The sequence below is a fragment of the Aristolochia californica genome, unplaced genomic scaffold, assembly GCF_029961685.1.
Source record: "Aristolochia californica isolate CCGP_79_NKW_82.1479 unplaced genomic scaffold, dmAriCali1.0.hap1 SCAF_9, whole genome shotgun sequence".
NCBI lineage: Eukaryota > Viridiplantae > Streptophyta > Magnoliopsida > Piperales > Aristolochiaceae > Aristolochia > Aristolochia californica.
Genome location: NW_027182290.1, coordinates 34,923,363 through 34,937,125, shown reverse-complemented (window position 1 = coordinate 34,937,125; position 13,763 = coordinate 34,923,363). Strand labels below are relative to the sequence as shown.

At 40.1% G+C, this 13,763-nt stretch overlaps 2 protein-coding genes across 2 annotated transcripts; one reads left to right on the top strand and one right to left on the bottom strand.

The window, feature by feature from the left end:
* The first annotated feature begins 5,131 nt into the window (after nt 1-5,131).
* Nucleotides 5,132-6,523, top strand: LOC137940862 (loganic acid O-methyltransferase-like). The gene is made up of 4 exons (XM_068785981.1): nt 5,132-5,257; nt 5,422-5,595; nt 5,809-6,081; nt 6,179-6,523. The coding sequence occupies exons 1-4, from the start codon at nt 5,132-5,134 to the stop codon at nt 6,521-6,523; spliced, it is 918 nt and encodes a 305-aa protein (XP_068642082.1).
* Nucleotides 6,524-7,523: 1,000 nt separating this feature from the next.
* LOC137940861 (farnesoic acid carboxyl-O-methyltransferase-like) lies at nt 7,524-7,949 on the bottom strand. Its single transcript, XM_068785980.1, has one exon. It carries the CDS (start codon nt 7,947-7,949, stop codon nt 7,524-7,526), a length of 426 nt encoding a protein of 141 aa, XP_068642081.1.
* Nucleotides 7,950-13,763: the final 5,814 nt, after the last annotated feature.

Genomic DNA, 13,763 nt, shown 5'->3' with positions numbered 1-13,763 from the left:
CACTTTTGCTTCAGTTCCAGATCTAACAAATCCACGTGGTTGTTCCATATAAATCTTCTCATCCAAATTTCCATTTAGAAAAGCGGTTTTAACATCCATTTGGAACAACTCATAGTCATAATATGCTACCAAAGCCAGGAGAGCTCGAATAGACTGTATTCTTGCAACAGGAGAGAATGTTTCATCATAATCAATTCTGTATTGTTGAGTAAAACCCTTGGCAACAAGACGAGCTTTGAATCTTTCAAATTTACCTTCAACATTTATCTTCCTTTTAAAAATCCACTTGCACATAATGGGCTTAATCGATGTAGGAGGATCAACAAGTTTCCAAACTTCATTTTTATACATAGAGTCCATCTCTTCTTCCATTGCCGACTTCCACTTGTCGGAATCCACATCAAAGAGTGCTTCCTCGTAAGTGTCATGCCCACTACTGGATATTCCTGTCATCCAGAAAATATTTCAATGTTTGGAAGAACATACATAATTATATAATCATTTCAGCCATCTAGTACTCCCATTTACCCTTTGGGGATTCATGAGAGTTATTAGGCAAATCATTCCACACATGATAAACAACCAACAATCACAAACCAACAAACAAACAAATAAATTAATTCATACTTACCCTTTGGGGATTCATATGAATTAATTTACAACATACTAATCTAATTATACAATTCGCATTACCCTTTGGGGATTTTGCTAATCATATAATAAAATTAGTATAACTCATAAAACAAATTATACTCAAAATAAACACACATAAAATTAATTTAATCTATACAAAATGCATTACCCTTTGGGGATTTTTCAAATTATATAATTAAGTTAATTTTCACATACAAATACATAAATATATAACAAGGCATGCAATAATACTAATTATAAATACTTCAAATAGCCAAATAACATGAAAATCCTTATCAAAATACAATTCTGGGTAAAAATAAACCCTTAAAACACATTCTGGTTCATTATATTAGTAAAAACCCGTTTGGTTCATGGTTTTGGGTCATTACCTACACGGACCGCACAAGCCTTCACCAGCAGGCCTGTGGACAGCAGCCCGCACAACAGCTCGCGCACAGTAGCCCGCGCAGCAACACGCACGCTTGCAGCGCCAGAACCCAATAAGCCTAAACTAGGCTTATTTCTATTCACAAATAAATAGCCAAAAAATCCAAAAAAATTATGGAAAAATATAGAAACCTATAATCTATCTCTATGATACCAGCAGAGGCATTAATCACTTGTATTTGTTAGACTTGATGTCTAATAATAATATAAAAATCATAGAAAATATATATTAAATCCTCCATAATTCCAATATCATGAAAACTATACATATATCATAGAATTGAAATAAAAAGAATAAAGAGAGCATACCTTTCATCTTGAAGAATATTAATAGAACTTGAAGTGCACAAGATAAACTTTTATAATTCATTTACAAGTGATAAGCTTGCTCCCGTTCAGCCAGACTGGGTGTGCAAATAGCCTTAGCCTCACTTGTAAGACCATGGAGGAATTTATAGATTTTCAAAGGGTGTGGCACTAATGACTATTCATAAGGACACATCCTCTTAGAAGAGATACATCCTCTCAGGAGAGATACATCCCCTCAAGAGAGACACATCTCCTTATTCCCAAGGGATGTGTCCACTAAGTCAATGCACCCATTTAATCTACCTCTACAGGGGGATGTGCTGGCCATTATTCCCTATACTGAACATCCAATGACAAAGCATCTAGAAGTGGGCTCCATGCCATATGAATCATGGTAATTTTATTTTATAAATAATATATTTGAAACCATAATTCCAACAGGAGTAAGGGTGGACATGGGTGAATTTGGGAGTGGGCTTTTAAAAAGTATAATCGAACCACGACCCGTTTGTTCCAAAACCCATAACGGGATTGGAAGTCCTATGCCATTTGCAACCCATCCTAAAATCAACATGTAATGTATTATAAATTGCCTCCTAAACGGAGAAGAATCATCATCCTAAAATCATTCTCTGAATTTTTTTTATTGTTTTCAGTTTCTCTGTTTCACAAAGACTTTCCATACCCCATTATAATTTTAAAGCAGCTAACAACAGCCAAAAATGTTGTCGATGGAATTGAAGGAAGCTTTCATGAACCATCATCATTTTCTAGGATGGCCCTTCTTGTGGATTGATTTTGTGATTTAATTATGCAAAATGGACTTTTAGAGTTTAAATCCGCAACCTTGATTATCACAATTCATTCAAGGGGCGATGTTATCCGATCAAATTCAAGCCTTGGTTTTTTTGTTTAACCAGTGAGGTATCCAGCTTTGTTGCGTGCGCCAATTCGCATCTCCATCAATTGGGACCATAATGAATAATTGGTCTCATCGAGGATGATTCCAGTTGCAAATGCAGAATTGTCTTGGTGGACTATAATCTGTGGTGATGGGATAAGTTCGGTGGATGCGCCTGTAGTGGTGGCCATCGATCTGGAAATTTGGTCTGGTCTTTGTCTAATTCGGTCCGATTCGGTTCGATATGGTCCGGTTCAGTGTGATATGGTCCTGTTCAATTCTGGTCCGGTCCAGTGTTGGTCTGGTCCAGTTATAGTCCGGTGCCGATCGGGTTCGATTCTGGTCCGGTTCGGCCCGATTCGGTTGACCCACCGGTCTGGGTCGGTTCGATCGGCAAAAAAAATAAAGGAACAGTAGTTCCAAAGTTTCAAAAAAAAAATTTCACCTTTCTTCTTCGGCAGCGGCAACGGAGCTTCGGCTTCCTTCGGCAACGACGGTGGTTGGCAGCAACAACGGGGTGGTGGTGCCATCGTCGACGATCGTCAGCACTCGTCGGCAATGTGGTTTCGGCTACAGGACCGTCGTCGCAGAAAGAGAACGTCGTTACAGAAAGAGAACAGAGTTCTGCAAGTCAGCTTCCGTCGGCAGCGGTGATCGGCGGCAATAACGGGCAGGTGGTTCAGTCATCGGCGGTCGTCTTCGGTCTTCGGTGATCGTCGTCGGTCATCGACGACGTTCTTTTGGCTACAGGACAGTCGGAATACGGAGTTGCAAAAAAAAAACAGAGTTCTGCAACTCCACGATGATTTTTTTTTTTCGGCTTCCTCCTTCGGCGACTATGGGAGCAATTAGCTTCGACTTTCGGCGACGGAAAAGAGAGGATAATTCTCCTGCTCTGATACCTTGTGAAATAGAGAAACCAAAAACAATAACAGAGATTCAAAGAATGATTTTCGATGATGTATTCTTCTCCGTTTATGAGGCAATTTATAATATATTACATGCTGATTTTAGGATTAATTTAGATCCTAAAATCATGGAATAAAATTACAGGATCAAGGAAACAATCCGTTTCCTACAATCACGTTAATCAATTTACAGACAACTCATTACAGGCTTGCAAACAAATTCATTCAAGGGGCGATTTTATCCAATCAAATTCACGAAGAAAACAGTGCAATAAAACTAGAGATATAAGTTCGATTAAATCCATATGTCCAGATGCAGACATAATTCATATATATATCTCAGTAGTGTATTAAAATAAAAAAATATTTGATTTGGAAAAAAAAAAAATCTGTTTGATAGGCTTTAATGGCGGATGAATAAGTTAAGAGAGGATTTCAATTGTGCTACAAAGGCATAAACACAATAAAAATCATAATTTATTTTAATAATAATTTTAAAAAGTATTTTTTTTAATCATTTGATGCTTTCGATTTAAAAGATAAAAAAAAAAAGTCTATACGATTTATACTATAATTTGACATACAAGTATACTGGTTCTTTGAAATCAAAGTCATTACCATTAATATCTGGTAAGTGGTTGGTCCAGAATTCGGAGAACTTCATACATGTGATGGATAATCCATCGCAGGGTCAAAGTTGGTGTGCTTTAGTTCCAGACTTGACGCTTCGAAGTGCAGCTTTATAGTGCGGGCAGCCATGGAAGGTTATCCCAAAACTTTGATAGTGAAGCAGTGGAAGAAATCATCGAGAGATACAAGGCACCATCATCATCAGCTCCGGTAAGGAACCGAACCTGCAAATCAATAGAGTGAAGTCTTCATTTATGATCTGAACAGTTGGCTAACTGTAAAAACTACCCCGAGATACTCTGACGGCTCGACGTAAAATATCAATCGATGCTGTTCATTCACACGGGCTCTCATACTAACGCAAATAAATTATATGTAATTATGTTTAGATTAGCCAAGAGCCGGCCACGCGTGGACTGACCTTGTAAACAGTTAGAACTGGTCGCGCCCCGGGCCTTTTGCCAATTGGGTTGATTTACTGTTGTTAATTAGGGTTTCCATTTAAAAATTGTTTGTCATTTTGGTTTTCCTCGTTCGAGCTGATGAGTTATTCAGTCACCATATGCCGACAGCTTTGTTAGGTCAAAAACAAAAGTCAGAAACACGGAAGTTTCAAATTAAAAATTTCTATCAGTAAGTTTCATCGTGTTCATTTGTCAATGGGATGATCTCATCCATATTATAAGATTTTTTCTTGGGACTTTTAGGATATTATCCAACTTTTTAAACATAATTAGACAAATAATAAAATTTTTAACTTATTTTTAAAAAAATCGCCAATTTTGATCGGTGAACACATCAACTAACACGTAATCTTCAAGACACGGGTTTTTTCAGCTACATTTTGGCATGAAACTGAAGCAGAAGGAACGTTATTTGATGTTATACCTGAGACAGCTCACTTGTTTTGTAAGCATCTTAGGCTTACAAAATGACGGATTTCCTGTTTAAGTAAGCATCTTAGGCTATAAGATGATGCGAGAGAAATTTCTGGATGGCTTCAGGATTACGATGACTTTCCTGTTAGTAACTCTATTTCAAAGACGTGGGACTTTATCCACCGATGACTTTAATAGTTTGAAGTTTCCGGAGTTTAAAAGTTTTTGTTTAATCCTTACATTTACTAAGTAGCTGTTCATATTATATTACTACGGTTTTTCCACGAGGACCGTTTCTAACCAGTAGTTTCCGCCGGAGATCTTAGTGTGCCGGCATCTATAAATATCCATTTCGTCTAGGGAATAACTCAAGCAAAGAAGGAGAGGATTAGAGAGAGAGAGAAGAGAAGAGAGAAAAAGAAATGGAGTCATACGGTATTTCGATAGAATCACTTCCCACCAATGTTGATAATGTTAAGGCTTTTGAATCGTATCCCATGAATGGAGGTGATGGACCAGCCAGCTACGCTCATAACTCCCATTATCAGGTACCTCCCGATCATCTCCCTCATTTGCTAATTCGTCTTAGGTGAGTAGCTGCCTTGCTTTGTCGCTAAAATTATCTGTTACTACTCGACTTCAAACCGCTGCTGTAACATTTAACTGTATGGTTTTTTTGGTTCTGGTAACTGATACACGAAATTTCCTATAGGGAGAGGGTGTCAACGCAGCCAAAAAATTGATCAGCGAAGCCATAGATCAGCATAGCTGCCTGAAGCAGCTATCCTCCTTGAAGACTTACCATGTTTCAGACCTTGGGTGCTCTGTCGGACCAAACACATTCACCGTTGTGCAGAACATCATCGATAGTGTGAAGCACAAGCTGGTCAGCCTCGGTCGCTCCTCCAACGTTATGGAATTTCATGTCTCTTTCAATGACCACACGTCCAACGATTTTAATACCCTTTTCATTTCTCTTCCCTCCAAAAGCCAGCGATATTTCGCCGCCGGTGTGCCTGGGTCCTTTCACGGCCGTCTCTTTCCCAGGTCGTTCCTTCATTTCGTCCACTGCTCGTATGCAATACACTGGTTGTCTCAGGTACCCAACGTGCTGACGGATGAGACATCTCCGGCATGGAATAAGGGAAGGATCATGAGCGATGGTACAAAACGTGAGGTTGAGGAGGCTTATGCAGGTCAATTTGCCACGGATATGGCGATTTTCCTACAAGCCAGAGCAGAGGAGGTTGCTGTCGGTGGCCTGATGGCCCTTACAGTTCCATATAGTAAAGGTTCCGTGAGCGTCCAACAAGCTCTGTTTACCAGACTCTTTCGCATCTTGGACTTGACTCTAAACGACATGGCCGCCAAGGTATATTCGCAACCTTAGTTTATATTGTGTGATAAATATACGCTTTTCAGAGCCATGGAATGCGGAAATATGCTCACTGTGTATTGTGCTAGTATAGGGTCGATTAGATGAAGCGAAAGTGAACTCCTTCAATCTACCCCTCTACATTCCCTCTGCACAGGAGATCCAAAAGCTGGTCGAAAGAAATGGGTCCTTCAGCATCGAGAAGATGCAGCCATTAACTTCATCAACGAAAGGGTTTAATTCCAGACTTGACGCTAGGCAATGCAGCTTGATGGTGCGAGCGCCCATGGAAGGGATCATGAGCCAATACTTTGGTAGCGAAGCAATCAACGAAATCTTTGAGGTATACGTTGAAATAGCTGAAGAGAATTCCGAGTTCATCTCACAAAGTGCAGCCTTGACTGAAGACTTATTTGTGCTTCTCAAGCGCAAAGCTTAGCAACTCGGGGATCTTCCAAAAACTGTCTGATGCTCGCAAGTTTTTTTTTTTTTTAATCTTTTAATGTATTTGTCGTTTCTTACTGTCGTACCCTCACGCACCCTCTCTCGCAGGAAATACCTTCTCTGAAAATAAATGTCAAACGAAGTTATCGGACTATGTGATTTAGGATCAATATTCCACCAGTGAATGATCACTCTCTTTGTTATTACTTTTTTACGTATCATCAACTCAACAAACAAGTATACATGCAGTTGACAAATAACATAAAATCCGAGAACACGCTTCCTCTTTTTGAAAATCAAGATTGGACTCTTCTCTTGGAGCTCAATCTTGAATGGGTATGATAGAGATAAAGATAAAGATAGTGATAGAGATAAAGATAACTAGTGAATCAGAGACATACTCAAATTGTAGAATTGTACTCTCCTATTGTCTCTATTGTAATTTTATAAATAGTGTATACTTAATCAATGATAATCACAATAATATTATTCTATATTCATATATTCTACCCCTCCAACTTGAGTTTTCACTGCTTCAGTGTGGAGTCCCACATAGCAACCCAAGTCTGCGATACGAAATCGGTCACCGGAAGAAAGCCATCCTAGCTCAAAATCCTAAACAATGATCTATTTGACCACAGATACAGCCATCAAAAAAGCTCCATCTCTCTGTCGTGTCGTGTCGTGTCGCATTACAATTTAAGGAGGACCAGTTAGATTGTTCAAATAACTCCATAATATTATTTTTTATAGAAGCCATAAAAAAAATCCCAAAATCCCGCTATAGAGCGCGGGATTTATTATTTAGCAGATCCCATCACCAAACTAACATTATAGAGCTTATGGATCATGACCTTCGTAAATGGATGACCATATCAGATACAGCTGCTTTGAGGAGGCCGAAGAGCACAAAAAAAAGTGGCTTTAGATCTGAACTGCCTTCCTGGAATAGAATGATAAGTGCCATAGAGCCACCAACAACAATCTCATCTGCCCTAGCTAGCAGAAAACAGATACAGTGCAGCCGAAACGTCGCGCTTGGCGCCAAAACAAGTGATCTTCCACTTATTCCATGCAGGAGAGTTTTTATTCATCATCTCTTTGGGCAGTGAACGTAATGAAGGGACGCCTTGGGGAAGAGACGGCCATGGAAGGATCCCGGCACGGTGGCTGTCCCACAAGGGAGATCGGATGGGTGTATTGAAATCATTGGATGCGATGTCATTGAAGAAGGCTTGAAACTCCAGCAGATTGCCATGGGACTCGTAGTACTTGAGCTTCACTGCTTCGAGTATGGCTCCGACGAGAAGGAACGTGTTGGGACCTGCGGAGCAGCCCAAGTTAGCGATGCGAAACGACTCGCCTGGGTTTGTAGAAGAATCTTTCATGTCCAAATCCTTGGCTATGGCCTTCTCGATCATGGTTAGAGTTTCATTTCTGAAAAGGCAACAAGCTCAACAGGGACATGCTGAGTTATCCCTTTTCAAACTTAGAAATATAAAAGGTTCCGAATCTTGGACGCTCAACCGTCAATAAACGTAGCTACAATATTTACGGATCTGGTCGGATTTTTTTAGTACCTTGAGATATCTGAAAATTTTTAGAGACATCTGGAGGACGAAAGCTCTTGATTTCCCTTTCTTTTAATGTGGAACTGAGTCAGTAATCAATTTTATAAAATTTGTGATTAATAAGCACATCCTTGTCATGGAATCTTCCATTATTTTATCTTATCTGTCATCAGCTAAACCCTAAAATGGACGCCGCGAGCGTTATTGACACCACATGGCTTTATCAATATTTTATTAAAGATGGGATTCCCACCATGTGAGTCTTTCCGGGTTTTTTTTTGGATATTTTATTAACCACATGGCACACGCAACACATTTATCATTAGTGTCCATACAAAACAAGCTTAGTTTAGGTAGACTTATGAACATGTTTTTATTGTGGGGTAGATAGACTTTCTATTAGGATGTTGACATATAAATTTAATGTGTTGCTGGTTACAATATCCTAAGTAGGGAATAGTATAGTTTTTTGTTGTGACCGGTCCCCGACTCCCCTTAATCCCTCGAATTCCGCACCGCTCGTTAAATTAATGAGTCGGCTAAGGAGCTTTCGACCCGAACTTCGATTCGGTCGAGCTCGACTCGTTAATTTAAACAAGCCGATCCCGGATCTTGAACTCGGATCGAGAATCGGGTATACCGAATCGAGCCGAGCTCGAGCTTCTCGGGAGCTAGCTCGGTTCTAAGCCACCGCTAATCCCACGTAAGGCCTATAAATATTTACCAAAAAAATATTTAAGGAAATAAGGCAGCAAAGACTGGTTCTTTGGGTTAGTTGTTGGTGCCAAACCAAAATAACGAAAAGTTCCTTCTTAGTGATTACCTTACCTAAAATATTTAAGGCAAGTCAAGGAATGAGATTGATTTGCTGAAGTGGGACCTAAGACACTAAATAAAGGTTGTAGAAAACACAACAATATTTTCTCAGGAACGTCTAAACAACAATCAAGAAGAAAGCCAACACTGATCTTTTTGAAATACAGTATGGTTTCACCCCACCACACTCTCTTAGAATAACTTCAATGGCTTTTGGACTGAACAGAAATACAAGAAGAAATTATAACAGAATAGCAAGGAAGAGCTATGATCTGGGGATTGCCTAATGCCGCTGAAGAACACCTCTATTTATAAGTGTGTTGCAGCACGCAATGTTTGTTGCACGCAATGGCGACTGGCAGACAGCTACCTAATCATGTTGGGAGGCTATGAAGATGACCTTCATGAAGCTTCCTTCGTTCACACTTGGGTGATGCAATCATGACAAGGGCATACCGTCGGGCCGGGTCCTACTGGCAGTCCCCGGAACCCCGTCGAGGCTGACACCCCGAACCTCATCTTCCTTATTAATTTTACAGTTTCTTCACAAATAGTTTCTTTTACTTGATCATACAAGAGGTGGATTAGCGTTTGAGCTTCCAAAATATCTATTGACTTCAAGTTGGGAACATTGACCTTATCTCCCAGGTTGAGGAGGAGAATAGAAGAAGTATGAAGGATGAACACATTTGAGATTGTTTGTTTTATTGATTATCAAACAACACTTGGTTCAACTTATTATTGACAATCTATTACTTAGCTTGACTCACTCACTCACTGCCAAAGCTACTATCTACAATCTACTATCTGCTATTTGCTGCCGCCTTGACTCCGACTTGATTACTACCCTAGATTATTACCTTGGATTATACACAACTTGTTACTTGGTGCATAACTTCCTTATTCAATGATGGACTTGCTGAAAATTATCTTGCAGATTGTTGTCAGCCTTGGTTATTCTGATGGAGAAGAAAGCACTTGGTGACCCCTGAATATTATCTTCCGGTGATTACCCTTTACCCCCATAATTGGCAGTTTTACTCCTACCATTTGAGAGTCGATGCCCTGTGTTGGGACACCGTGATGTAGGAATTTATTAATATACTTTTGAGCAATGTCTATAGACCCACTACCTACAGAGGATAGGAGTGTGCCCAACATCCAGCGTGAGTCAAGTCTACTATTCACCCAAGAAGTGTATTTTTTTAGCTACCCTAAGAAAGTGGGTAGACTCTGTGCCCCCACAGTAAGACTACTTTTTTGGCTGAGAAATTAAGCAGAAGGTATTTTTTACTATGACCATTTGACAAGAGTATGGAGAGATGTCTTACGACTAGGAGTGATTTTATTCTCTCTTATATTACGCCAACTGGATCTCTTGGTAAAGGATGAAGAGACCACCAATTTGAAGGGAGAGTGATGGAAGATATGATGGACTGCTATTTTATACGAGAAGATCCAATACACCATTTGTAGCAACCTGGGTGTTCATAATGTTCTCTCACCCCTAGCTTGGGGGAGGGTGTTGGAAGATGGGCCCATGGCCACACAACCAATGAAGTCCACACGTCCAAGAGTGTGGAAGATGGGCTCAAGTCCACAGACCAAGGAGAAGACCCATATGCCCACTTAATGGTAGCAGGATGGTACGTAAAGGGTCATCTCATAAAGATGACACTGATATAATTAGTCTATGATTTATGTCTCTTATTCACTCTTACAAGGGTGAAGGGTATTCTTATAATATTAGTACTTTTGATATCTATAAATATAACTTAAATGGGCGGGTTTGGACAATTCTATTCCCCTAATTTGCTTCCTCGTTACTCCAAAGTTGTCACTCTTCCTCTTCTCCACAACGCTTCTTCTTCTCACCCCTTAATCCTCTTCTACCATGACTATACATCATGGAATCCGATGTTTCAACACCATACATGCTTTAGAAATTTGGGATTTCATTACAAATTTGAAGTCATTATTCTCACGCGCGTCATCCACCTCAAGCAAGTAGAAAAACTTAATCAAACATGGATGCTTCAGAATGATACGTACCTAAGGAAACTATTTAACCTATAGTGCCCTATGCATAGTTTTTACTTGTGTTTTAACTCAAAGCTCTCATAAATATTTAAGAAACAACATGCAGGAAAATCTCACATTAATCCTTGTTGATGCTCCACTCTAGGAAAACCATTATGCCAGTTAATATAAAAATAGAGTTGTCCAAATATTTAGTTGGGCTTGCGCTTAAGTGGAACAAAAAGATCCTGGCTCACTTCCATACTTTGTATAATGAGATGAGAAGAGTCTTCAATTTTCTGGCGGTGTATGTCAAAGATTTCATCGATTATTTCGCTCCCAAATTGCGTGCTCATTATCACCTCTGTAATTGCTCTTATGAGAGAAGACAAAGTACGAGCATCAAAGGCCATGTTGGGTATAGTTAGTGGCTGCATCATCTCCATACTTAAACTGCCATTTTCTTCAACTAACATCCCGTATTCATCAGCAGTTGGAAGGTAGGCAGGCAAATTGAATGAATCTACTTGATCTTCATCCAGTCTAGCCTGTAAAACATAACGAAATGCATAATCCTCTTGCGAATTACTAGTCTATCCTTCCATTTATACAAAGGAAATAAATGAGACAATACAAACTCCGACTCGTTCCTTATTTGAGTAGACTAGAGGCGTGAATAGGGGTGGCCACAATTTGTGTCAAGCTCGGGGTATCTCGAAACCCAAATTTAAAAAAGTCAAAAAAAAACTCAAGGTATCTCTCTTAGGTTGAACGTGTAGCAGAGGTAGAGAAACAGCTAAACACGTTTGCCACCTACCTCTAAAACAAAGACACGTCCATCCTCATGACTCGTTCATTTGGTCAACCACGTCAAGATCCTTCACTAATAACAAATATTTTAATCAAATACCTAATTTTAATGAAATATTTATCAAAATAACCAACTCACAAACTTAATTTTAAAAATACACAACTTTGACAGGTTAACAACCCATTGTAAATTCCAATGCGGCACGTCATTATTGACCATTGACCACCCTGTTGCTGCCACCGTTGGTCACGGTTCGTCGTCCCGCTACCATCGCATGTTGTCACCTCCATCGCCGACAACCATCACCGATCAACCACATCCACCATCGTCACTCTCCTTGCCGTTGCCGCTGTTGACCATTCCGGCCACAGTGATAACTGCCCCCAGCCAGCCGGCGTCGATCGTAGTTCTCCCCAACCCCCCTTATGCCCTGTCCCGCACAACGTGCGAATTTACATGTGCGAAAAATATATTTTTTATTTTTATATTAAAAAAAAACCTCGCTACATAACCTCATCTTCCCATTTAGACGATGCAATTTCGTCTGCTTCAGCCGCCACCAATGCCGCTGCTCTTCCTCATTTCTTCATCGAAATATGCAATTTTGTTTGTCCCAGCCGCTGCTCTTTTTCTAGACGATGCGATTTCGTCCGCCTGAACTGTTGCTTTTACACCGGATGATGTGATTCCGTCCACTCCCACCTCCGCCCTTCCATTGGACGATGCGATTCCGTTCGCCTCCAATATCGCTGTTCTTCTTAATCGTTGCTCTTCCCAACCACTTCCGAGAACACGCTTCCTCTTTTTGAAAATCAAGATTGGACTCTCTTCTCGGAGCTCCATCTTGAGTGGGCATGATAGAGATAAAAATAAAGATAGTGATAGAGATAAAGACATTGGTAGGTATAAAGATAACTAGTGATTGAATTAGAGATAGACTCAAATTATAGAATTGTACTCTCCTATTGTCTCTGATGTAATTTTATAAATAGTGTGCACCTAATCAATGATAATCACAATAATATTATTCTATATTCATATATTCTACGTGATTCCTCTCCGATTTGAGCTTTCACTGCTTCAATTACTGTGTCGACGGCAATGTCCATGTTGAGTCCCACGGAGCAACCCAAGTCTGCGATCCGAAATCGGTCACCGGAAGAAAGCCATCCTAAGTCAAAATCCTAAACAATGATCTATTTGACCAAAGATACAGCCATCAAAGCTCAATCTCTCTGTCGTGTCGCATTACAATTCGAGGACCAGTTAGATTGTTCAAATAACTCAATAATATTATTTTTTATAGAAGCCATAAATGATCATCAATCAACTCTTAATAAAACCCTAAAGGGTGATATTAACTCTTCATAGAATCAACTCTTAATTGATCCAAAAGGGTTGTGTCCCCTTATCCCAAAATCCCGCTACAGAGCGCGGGATTTCAAGATTTATTATTTAGCAGATCCCATCACCAAACTAACATTGTAGAGCTTATGGATCATGGCCTTCGTAAATGGATGACCATATCAGATACAGCTGCTTTGAGGAGGCCGAAGAGCACAAAAAAAAGTGGCTTTAGATCTGAACCGCCTTCCTGGAATAGAATGACAAGTGCCATAGAGCCACCAACAACAATCTCATCTGCCCTAGATAGCAGAAAACAGATACAGTGCAGCCGAAACGTCGCGCTTGGCCCCAAAACAAGTGATCTTCCCAATATTCCATGCAGGAGAGTTTTCATTCATCATCTCTTTGGGCAACTCAGATAACCAGTGAAGCGCGTAAGAGCAGTGAACGAAATGAAGGGACGCCTTGGGGAAGAGACGGCCATGGAAGGATCCCGGCACTGTGGCTGTCCCACGAGCGAGATCGGATGAGTGTATTGAAATCATTGGATGCGATGTCATTGAAGAAGGCTTGAAACTCCAGCAGATTGCCATGGGACTCGTAGTACTTGAGCTTCACTGCTTCGAGTATGGCTCCGACGAGAAGGAACGTGTTGGCACCTGCGGAGCAGC

Bases quoted from the DNA above. Each gene is read 5' to 3' on its own strand.
- LOC137940862 (XM_068785981.1), top strand. From the start codon at position 5,132: ATGGAGTCATACGGTATTTCGATAGAATCACTTCCCACCAATGTTGAT. The intron at 5,596-5,808 runs GTCAGCCTCGGT...TGGTTGTCTCAG, and splicing joins ATAGTGTGAAGCACAAGCTG to GTACCCAACGTGCTGACGGA. The intron at 6,082-6,178 runs GTATATTCGCAA...GTGCTAGTATAG, and splicing joins TAAACGACATGGCCGCCAAG to GGTCGATTAGATGAAGCGAA.
- LOC137940861 (XM_068785980.1), bottom strand. From the start codon at position 7,949: ATGATCGAGAAGGCCATAGCCAAGGATTTGGACATGAAAGATTCTTCT.